This window comes from Rhinolophus sinicus, linkage group LG06 (genome assembly GCF_036562045.2).
Source record: "Rhinolophus sinicus isolate RSC01 linkage group LG06, ASM3656204v1, whole genome shotgun sequence".
Lineage (NCBI taxonomy): Eukaryota > Metazoa > Chordata > Mammalia > Chiroptera > Rhinolophidae > Rhinolophus > Rhinolophus sinicus.
Window position 1 is genome coordinate 157358504 of NC_133756.1, and position 10602 is coordinate 157369105.

General features: G+C 51.4%; 1 protein-coding gene across 1 annotated transcript; it reads left to right on the plus strand.

Annotated features, from left to right (window-relative positions):
* Positions 1 to 1440: 1440 nt before the first annotated feature.
* Positions 1441 to 10602, plus strand: LOC109459502 (pepsin A). Its single transcript, XM_074337169.1, has 9 exons — positions 1441 to 1511; positions 2215 to 2371; positions 4355 to 4472; positions 5006 to 5124; positions 5840 to 6039; positions 7667 to 7783; positions 8920 to 9064; positions 9157 to 9255; positions 10263 to 10602. Exons 1-9 carry the CDS (start codon positions 1456 to 1458, stop codon positions 10410 to 10412), a joined length of 1161 nt encoding a protein of 386 aa, XP_074193270.1. The 5' UTR covers positions 1441 to 1455; the 3' UTR covers positions 10413 to 10602.

The window sequence follows — 10602 nt, forward strand, 5'->3', positions numbered from 1 at the left end:
AGGACTTAGGCAGGCATCTCAGGACCATCAGCTCCGCCAGGTAAGTGCTGAGATCAGCCCAAAGGTGAGAGTGTAGATGAAAAAAGAAAGGCTTTAGGGGGAGGAAAAGACAGAGGAGAGGAAGCAGGCACCAAAAGATGAGCAAGTGGAAAAAACGGGTCAAGGATCCACAGTTGGGACATGAGGATGTCTTCACTGGTGATTTTGAAATACAAATGTGCTTTGTACTAACCGCCGCTGGCCCTGAACTTGATCCGCGCTGCCCACCCTTCCATACTCACCCAGAGGCATTGGGGGAAATTTGGACTGTTCTTCAGAATCTATGTCTCCTGATGCTGGAAAACCCAGGGATGGCCCAGGCAGTCTGATTTCAGAACAAGACCTGCAGATAAGGCTCACTGTCTACTGGTGACGCCCCTCCCGGATATTCACCTCCCTCACAATCCCTGAATCAAAATCTTCCTTCCACTTTGTCTACTAAATAAACCCCATGAAGTAGAGAATCCATTGGGTTGCGAAGCATCCTCTTTTAAGAAGAGAACTTTCTAAGTCATTCACACACTAGTATGAATTTTCCCAGATTGCTTTGCTCCCCTGCAGCTGATTCAGACGAGTTTTAAGCATGGAGAACATGGGAGAGTCAGACCCAGTGGGATCTCAAAGATGGAGGCTTCGAGCAACCTGAGAAGGTCGGAGAGAAACAATAGGAAGAGAAGAGGTTCAGACATGAGGGGCACAGATGCCAAAGAGAACCCCGATCTGTTTCAAGGAAGGCAGCATTCTTCCACGTGCTCCACTCCCTCCTCTTCCTCTGTACTGCATGCACCACTTTCCAATGGCTCGACCCAATGGTCATGAGTGACAAGAGCATAATAAGGCTTATAGACTAGTTAGACGCTCAACAACCCCATATAATGACATTACTATAGGGAAATGTGTCTTGAGGCCCAAACCATCGACCTATGAATGTGGTTGGGAGTTGCAACAACAGGAACATGGCCCATCACGAAGTGGGGAGCTGCTCTTCAAGAACCCCAGCCATCTGTCCCACCAGGACAAATCAGGGTCCACTGAGCTCCTTTGACATCTGTTCCGTATGAAATGTACTTTAGCCCAACTTTGTCAAAATAGTCAGCTTGTCAAGTTTTAATGAATTTCAGTATTTAAGAGATAAGCCTTCACTCCTTCACCCGCTCTCGGCAGGTCCATCCCAACCGGGGGACATGGTTACAATGGAAAGCTACTCAACCTGGAAACTTCTCAGGACGTGGCTCAGGAGCCGGGACAATCTTATCAGGAAAGTTCCTGTTTGGGTTAGGAAAATGGGTGGCATTCGAAGGCTGATAAGATAGACTCCGAAGCACCTGGGCTGTATATAAGGAGCAGAAACAACTTGCTGCTGTACGCTTTCCACCCAACTTCCCTTCTCTGGAGACTTGGGACCCAGGAAGAACCATGAAGTGGCTGCTGCTGCTCAGCTTGGTGGCACTCTCTGAGTGTAACATCTACAAGTGAGTCTGGGGTTGCTCCCAAGGGGCTCGTTCCCTTTGCTGCCTGTCACATTGCCTGCCTTTCCTCCGTATTTTTCTTCTTCCGTCATACATCTCCTCTCTCTCTTTCGTTTTCTTTTTTTTTTTTTTTTTTTTTTTTTTTTATTTGGGGAATATTGGGAACAGTGTGCCTCTCCAGGGCCCATCAGCTCCCAGTCGTTGTCCTTCAATCCAGTAGTGGAGGGCGCAACTCAGCTCCAAGTCCAGTCGCCATTTTCCATCTTTAGTTGCAGGGGGCGCAGTCCACCATCCCATGAGGGAATTGAACCAGCACCCTTGTTGTTGAGAGCTCACACTCTAACCAACTGAGCCATCTGGCCGCCCCTCTCTCTCTTTCTTGACCATCTCAAGTCTCCTTCTTTATTTCTCTCTGTGCCCTTTTAGGGAGCCAGCACTGTAGACGTGGTGAACAGCCGAGGCCCTCACGGGCAGCTGGGTTTGCTTCCCAGCTGCGTCCCTGGGCCAGGCGACTTTGGACAACCACTTAACCTCTTTGTATTATTGTGCCCAAAATGGGAGCGTCTCCTCTCTTGACTGCCTTCCTCCGTCCTCTCTGGGGCCAGCCTCCTTTTCCTTCCAGGACTGCCATAGCACCCCATGAGCAGACTCCTTGCCTAATTACTCTTCCTCCTCCAAACCATCTGCTTGCAAATGCCCGCCCCAGGATTCCCCTTGTCAAAAAGAAGTCCTTGAGGAAGAACCTGATCGAGCATGGCCTTCTGAACGACTACCTGAAGACACACAGCATTAACCCAGCCAGCAAGTACCTCAATGAGGCCGCCTCCATGATGGCCACCCAGCCCCTGGAGAACTACATGGATGTGAGTGCATGGGCAGGCGGCAGGGGCAGCTCCGAGGTCTTGGCCAGAAGGAGAGAGGGAGTCCCAGTGGTCTTGGAAGATGGGCCGGGACTCTGAGCCCCCAGGCAGTAACCCACGGGTCTGCTCCTTGGACCTCGGAGACACAAGGAGGGCAGGAAAGCTCATAGTCAGACTGTTGCTCTCATTCGTTCATCCTTTCATCCAGTGTTTCTGTGGATGGAGCACCTCGTCATGTGTCAGGCTCTGCGCTGGGTGTGGGGGCACGTAGCAGTGAACAAAACCAGGCACAGCCCCGGCCCTCATGGAGCTCACCGTCTAGTAGGGAGAGACAGACAATAATCCATGAACCTCACAAACCACGAGAAGTACAACTGGGCGAGGGCTACAGTGAAGGTGACATACTGTGCCAGTGTGGCAGGCAGGGACCTCTCCCGGGGGCAGTGAAGGAAGAGCCAGTGTTCCGAGAGGACAGGAGAGAGTCCCAGAGAGCAGGAGGGCTTGTGCCAGACCCTGTGACAGCGGGGAGCAGAGCATATTTGAGGAAAGGTAGCCAGTGTGTGAAGAGCAGAGACAGAGTGAGGGAGGCAGGTACGTGCCAAGTGAGGCCGAGGGGTCAATGGGAGGAGCCAGGCAGATTCTCTGATAAGGATCTGTATCCAACCTGCCACTGAATCATCTTACAGGCTGGTTGACATGCTCAGATTGGAGTTACGGGAAGATCACTCTGACTATTTAATTTGGGACGCAAGGACAATGCCTTGCCCTTCAGTAAATACTCTGCCCCTGGGTGAATGTCACAGGGCCAAGGAAACAAAGCAGTGTTGCCTGTCATTCAGAGCTCAGCCTAGGAAACCTACCAGACCTGGTGCCAATCTAGGCTTTAATGCTTCCCAGCCGTGTGACCTTGGGCAAGTCATTTATACTGAGTTTCCTTCTCTGTGAAACAGAACCACTAATATCTACCATCAGAAGGTCGTTACGAGTAATTAGTGCAATACTGTTTTTTGAAGTACTTAACACAGAGTCTGTCCCCTAGTAACAGCTTGGGAAAGCTAGCCCATTTATTCACTTAAATATTTATGAAGCACCTACCATGTGCTGTGGGTTATGCAAGGAGCTGAGGAAACAATAGTGAATAAGCTAAGTTCCTGGAGCTTATTCTAGAGAAGACAAATAAGAGACAAATAAATAAGTATGTAAGATAATTTCAGGTAATAACAGAGAAAAATTAATTAGAGTAAGGGAAAGAAGAATAATGAGGGGGCAGATTTAGATAATGTGATCAGAGAGGGCCTCCTGGAGGAGGTGACATTTGACGAGAGCTCTGAATGATTGATGATAAGGAGTCAGCCAACGAAAGATCTAAAATAAACATTTTCCAAGCAAAAAAATAGCAAGTGAAAAGGCCCTGGGAAGGGAATGAGCTTGTCATCATCAAAGAATAGCAAGACAAACGTGGCTGGAACAGCTGGCAAGGGAGAAAGTGCTGGTACTAAGAATAAAAATCCTGACAATGCCCTTTCTTGAAACCTGCTATACACACCTAGATTTATCAAGAAGATATCTCTGGGGGTTTCCATCTTTCGGAGACTTGTTTATCTCCGGATCGACAATTCAATGAACCAGCATTTAAAGTTTCCTCTGCTGAGTGCTTTAAGTTTCCACCCTGTCCTCTAAGAACATGCATTCTCTAGGATGGCAAAACTAAAACAAACAAGACGCGATTATCATTAGGTGTTAATGGTGCTTAGCAGAGAACAATCAGAGGGAAATGGGAGAAATCTGGGAAGACTTCAAGGAGGGGGCGTTCAGGCTGGGTCTTGAAGGATGGATGCATAAGACAGGGAGAGAAAGCCAAGTAGAACAGTAAAGAGAAAGGTGGGAAGTGGGCTGAGGGGCCCACCCAGAGACAGTCCCTGGAGAGGCCATGGGGGGGCGGGGGAGAGTCCCCAGTCCGTGAACCTTGCTGTCCCCACCTGGCAGATGGAGTACTTCGGCACCATCGGCATCGGAACCCCCCCTCAGGAGTTCACCGTCATCTTTGACACGGGCTCTTCCAACCTGTGGGTGCCCTCGGTCTACTGCTCCAGTCCCGCCTGCTGTGAGTACCCGGGCCCCCAGCACCAACTGACCTGGGAGCCCTGAACACTCAGGGGTTTCAGATTGGTCCAATTGCACTCAAGAATTGGAGCCACTCAAGAATTCACTCAACAGGCATTTACTGAGCACCTACTATGTGCCAAACCTACTATGTGCCCTGGGGAATGAAGGGGTGAATCACACATGGTCCCTGCCCTCAAGAAGTTCAGTCCAATGGCAGAAAGAAGTGTGATGGTGCCCTTCACCATGGGCAGCCATGGGCCTGCACCTTTCAGTGTTTTCCTGGGGCATCTTCAGGGGGACTGTGGGGTCGGCTGGGGACCTTCCATCAGTGAGATGCTCCCAACTTGGTCCAACCAGACCGGAATGAAACTGGGGAATGCTTGGTTTCCAAAGTCTAGGGTAAATGTTACCCTTCTCCTTCAAAGCCCCACCCGCACCCCTGGACTCAGGCACCCACCCAGAAAGACATCCACAGCCCATGATTCTCACTCAGCTTTTGGAGATTGACGATGTCACTTCTTGTCCTCACAGCCAACCACAACCGCTTCAACCCTCAGCAGTCCTCCACCTACCGGGGCACCAACCGGAAGCTCTCGGTTGCCTACGGCACCGGCAGCATGACAGGCATCCTCGGATATGACACAGTCCAGGTAAACACTTGCTGGCTGGCCACTTCATCCTGCCCAACCCTCGGGCCAGCTTCCTGGGACCTTGGGTGCCACCCAGGACCAGCTCCCCCAGAAGCAGCTCATTCAAGCAATACGGGTCTCAGTGATCATAAGAGTAAGCTAACTGGGAGATGGGAAGGGGGGAGTAGCAGAGATGTCACAGACATTTCTAGGTGGGGCAGTAGTGAGTAAGGGGGTGGTGCCTGGGGCCACAAGCTAACCTCACTCCCACCCAAGCTGAGTGCTATGTGGGGGCCAGGGTGGAGAAGGTAAGAAAAGGTTCAGTTCTCTTAGCACCTCCTCCTCTTCCTTCCCCGCACCCCCACTGCAGCCTCCCCTACCCAGTCACAAACGTTGCACCAGCTCCCCTGCCCAGGGCACAGCAGGGGTCAAGGGCTCTGATTTGCCTGGAGTCTGCTTTGCATCCCATCCTCAGACACACACGCACACGGTGACCATCTGTTCTGCAGCAAATTCTCACACCAAGCTGCAGACTGTGGCCATCTGGAGGTCCGCCGCGATGGTTACCTCCAGCAGAATAACAAGCATTCCTGGGGACAATCCCTTCCCCCTCCTTGCTGCCTGACTGCCTAGAAGCCGAGTCCTACACAGAATGAACCAGGGTGCTCGGGACCATAGGCTGGCGCCCTGCAGGGCTCTGTCCCCACAAGCTGAACAACTTGGTCCCCCCACCCAGGTTGGAGGCATCACGGACACCAACCAGATCTTTGGCCTGAGCGAGACAGAGCCCGGCTCCTTCCTGTACTACGCGCCCTTCGATGGCATTCTGGGCCTGGCCTACCCCAGCATTTCCTCCTCGGGGGCCACACCCGTCTTTGACAACATCTGGAACCAGGGTCTGGTTTCCCAAGATCTCTTCTCTGTCTACTTGAGCTCGTAAGTGGGGGGGGGGGGGGGGGGGGCGGTCACAGTTGCCTGGCCCAGCAGGGTGCTGTCCAGGGCGGGGGTGGGGTGGAGAGGGGCTCAGCAAGCAAGAGATTTGAAAGGTCAGGGTCTAAGACTTGAGAGGTGTATCTTTGGCGAGAACTGCACTAAATTCCTCTCTGACAAGATCTGTCTTCATTCATCCTATTTTGAGCAGCCTGAGTCTTTGTCACCTTGACTTACACAACTCCGCTGTCATTAACCATTCACTCTCCAGCACCAGTCCCCTCATCACTGGGGGGATGTCCCCAAAAGACCACCATTTAAAGTGAATCCACTTAAAATAGGAGCCAAAATTCCATAACGAAAAATGAGAAAAGAAAAAGATTTGAGTGGGACTTACTTCTATTTTGAACAGTGAAACTTTTAAATGATGAGAACAAGTTTCTTCTATTAGTTAAAATCTAAGTTCCCATTGTGACTCTGAGTTCATTCTTAGAATGAATAAAGAATAAACCACGTATTAGTTTTAGCTGAGTAGAAGTTTATGCAAGAATATCTGAGTGTCATCAACTTTCCCGAGACATTCACAATCTTCTTTTTTGACGGATTTGTCAGTGTGATGTTTCTCTTCATTTGTTAACTCTTTCCCTATCATCTCATTGTGTCACAGGTCCTGTCAGGTGTTTACAGCAAAGGCAGGGTGGGGTTTACCTGTGGCCAGTTCTTTGGTGATTAATTCCTACCATCATCTACATTTGCTTCCGTATCTAACCCACATGTACAGAGACTCAGACAACGGATATTCCAGTTAACAAGGACCCCTGCAATTTACAACAGGAAGGCCCTTTTATCCTTTTTCCTCATGGCCCACTTAGTACTCAAGTCAGCTATTAAACATAACTTACTTTTACAGGTACTTAGATATTTTGTGCAGGGTTCTTATCGCTCAGATTAGATCAGAATTTCTCGATCTCGGCACTATTAACGTTTTAGACCAGATAATTCCTTTTGTTGGGGGCCGTCCTGTGCATTGTAGGATGTTTAGCAAGCTCCCTGGCCTCTACCCAATAGATGCCAGTAACACCCCTATCCCCACCCAACATGACAATCAAAAAAACGTCTTCAGACATTGGCATAGGTCCCCTGGGGGCAAAACCACCCCTGGCTATGAACAAGAACTACACAGTCAAGTCCTTAAGAGCAAACACTGTCATGTATTCACTTCTCTTGAGGTCCCCACGGCAATGAGAGTACACGGGGGAAACTACACACTTTGGAAGTGGAAGGACACAGGTTCTATCTGGGTTTTGCCACTCTTTGACTGTGTGACCTTGGGCAAGTTGCCTCACCTCTCTGTGCCTCCGTTTCTTCTCTGTAAAGTGGAAATAATAATAATCATAGTGACCATGGCATGGGCCTTGGTGTGAAGATGAAAAGAAACTGTGTCTGTCACACACTTGGCACAGCTCCTGGCACTGGCAAGAGCCTAATCGAAGTGAATCCTTAAAATAGAGGCCAACGTCCCATAGCCAAACAATGAGAAAGGCAGCTCTTAGAATGCACATACCTTATGTTCCGCTGAATGCGTGAAGGAATGAAGGAATGAATTCCTCTCTTTCCCACCCCCTTTCCATAGCAATGACCAGGGTGGCAGCGTGGTGATGTTTGGTGGCATCGATTCTTCTTATTTCACTGGAAACCTGAACTGGGTGCCTCTTTCTTCTGAGACTTACTGGCAGATCACCGTGGACAGGTGAGGTCACTGTGGATGGGCAACTTCCTGGCATGCGCCCCAGCTCCCATTTCTTTACAGACTCATAGTCTACTTAGTTTCCCAGAATCCCCCTGCAACAGCCAGCACAGGGAAATGTGCCCCAGGAGGAGAAGGGGGAAGTTGGCCAAGCCAGAGAGAACCCGGGAAAGGCACCTCACTGGAAGACAAGAGCTGTCTGAGACCCCGAGACCCTCTGCAAGGATAAGACAGCCACTTTCCATCTGGTCACCAAGGCAGGACAATCTCCCAGCATCCCCGGGGAGAGCTGGAGGACCGGCTGTCCACATATCTCAGCATTTAGGGGACCTGTGAACTGGCACACACTCCTATCATTCTAGGGAAAATGTCATTTTTAGTCTAGGGACAGGGCAAAATGGCTGAGAAGTCGTTTCAGGCCATTCCTTCCCACCTTCCCCATCAGGGCCTCCCCGTCCCCCATGCAGCCTCATTCCGCAGCTGTTCTTTCCCCGGCTGGCCTGCTAGGGTGACCAAGCATCCAGGTTTACCCAGGAGTGAGCAGTTTCCTGGGACGTGAGAACTTTCAACTAAAACCAGGACAGCCCTGGGCAGACCAGCATGCGCTGGTCACTAAGTCTGCTCCAGCCGTGCTAAACCTTCATCAGTTCCTCCGACTCCCACACGTGCTCCTCTTGCCTCCATCACTCCCCACCTGCATCCCATCGTCCTGTATGTCCTCCTCCAGCTCTTCACCTCCTTGGCAACCTGTGGTTGTCTGCTTCCCGGAGAAGCCTCCCCTGGGTGTGCCCCACCTCCCCACCCCCCTCACCCTGGATCGTGGCTCTGTCCCCCTGCTCATCCTGCTCTTTCTCGACTGTAACGTATCTTTCCAGCTAGACTGTGAACTCCTTGTAGCCAGACACGGCGTGGCTGGTCTTGTTTGTCTTTGCATCTCCCATGCCTCATATAGAGTAGGCACTCAGTGACTATTTGTGGAGTAAATGAATGCATGAATGAACGAGTATGTGAATGAGAGAAGCTGAAATTTTATGTATTGGCCAATGGATGGAGAGGAGGGACCCTCTGGGGCCACCCGGTTCCTCCTTGGGGAGATGTACCCCCTGGGGGCTAAAGAGACCCTTGCATCTCGCCCTCAGCATCACCATGAACGGACAGGCCATCGCTTGCAGTGGGAGCTGCCAGGCCATTGTGGACACCGGCACCTCTCTGCTGTCTGGCCCCACCAATGCCATTGCCAGCATCCAGGGCTACATTGGAGCCAAACAGAACGCGAACGGCGAGGTGAGCCCAGCGCTGACAGCCCTGTCCTAGACCCAGGTGCTGGGTCTGCCACGCAGAAGGAATGCAGCCCTTCTGACCCTTCCTCTTTCCAGATGGTGGTCAGCTGCTCCGCCATCAACAACCTGCCCAATATCGTCTTCACCATCAATGGCGTCCAGTACCCTCTGCCCCCCAGTGCCTACGTCCTACAGGTAAGGGGGCTCTGGGCCTTCCACCTAGGTGGGCTTGCCTAGAATGTGGCCACACCCTCCTGCTTCGCATAGGGGAAAGCCCACTCCCACAAGCTGCGGCTGACATCTGCTCTGGACAACCTCCGGAGAAAAAGGCTACATTAAAAATAAATGCATGAATGAGAATTTGGATGCAGCCCCCGCCCCTACGAGAAAAAATGAGGCAAAAAAACCCCAAAGAGGATGAAAAGAGGATTTCTAGTCCAAGCCCTGCATCTCAATTACTAGCCCGTGGATGCTCAGTGTGCTTAGGGGAGATCGACCACATCAAAGCTACGGGGTTGAGCAAAGGGAAATCATAACTCACATAGAGTGAGGGCTGCTACGCACCTACTATCTCTACCGAGTAACAAGTCTTCAGTCAAATGAGCCCCAGGAAAACGCTTTGTCTTCTCTGAAATGCCAGGCGGGGAACTAGGTTCGCCCAGTGGGTCGATGCTATTCCACAGGAAGGACTGATGTCCCGGCTGCTCCCACGTGATGCTGATTAATGAGTAAGGGTGAGCGTGAGGCCGGAGCAAAGGGGCTTTTGCAAAGCTCCCCAGGTGATTCTACTGTGCACCTACGGCCGTGGCCCAGTGCCTCGGTGCCTGAAAAGGGCTCACAGCTGACCTGGCTTGTCACTGAATGGGATCAGAATAATGACAAGAGGCTGTGACATCAGGGCTTCCAAAATCCTTCCCGGCAGCTGAGTCCTCCCTAAACCCCTTAGCTCCGATGCTGATGTCAGGGTTTGTGCATCTGCCAGAAATGCTGGATAGTGTCTAGTAATCCCTGGAAACCAATAGTGCAGTGAACAGCTTATGCAGGCAGACGCCAGGCCAAGAAGAGCCAAGTCCCCGGACACGAGCCAGGAAGCTCCTCCTTGCACGTGCCTTGCAGCTGACCACGGCCCTTGATGCTTAGTCCCCGGCGCCGGTCACTGCTGAGTCTATGTCCCATTTCCGGGTTGATCTCCTTTTCTCCAGAGCCAGCAGGGCTGCACCAGCGGCTTCCAGGGCATGGACATTCCCACCGACTCCGGAGAGCTCTGGATCCTGGGCGACGTCTTCATTCGCCAGTACTTCACCGTCTTTGACAGGGGGAACAACCAGGTGGGTCTGGCTCCCGTGGCCTAAGCCTGAGTTTTCCCAGCCTCCTCCCAGGAAGACCCAGCCCGAGTCCTGAGCCCACTCTACGTGTATCTAATTCTCCCAAACTCTTCTTCCTGGGGGATTGGGAAGGTGGAATCTTGGCCCTCTTCCCTGTCATCCTGATAATGTAGAATAAAAACATGACCTCCTGAAAAATGTTTTGTGGAGTTGCTTC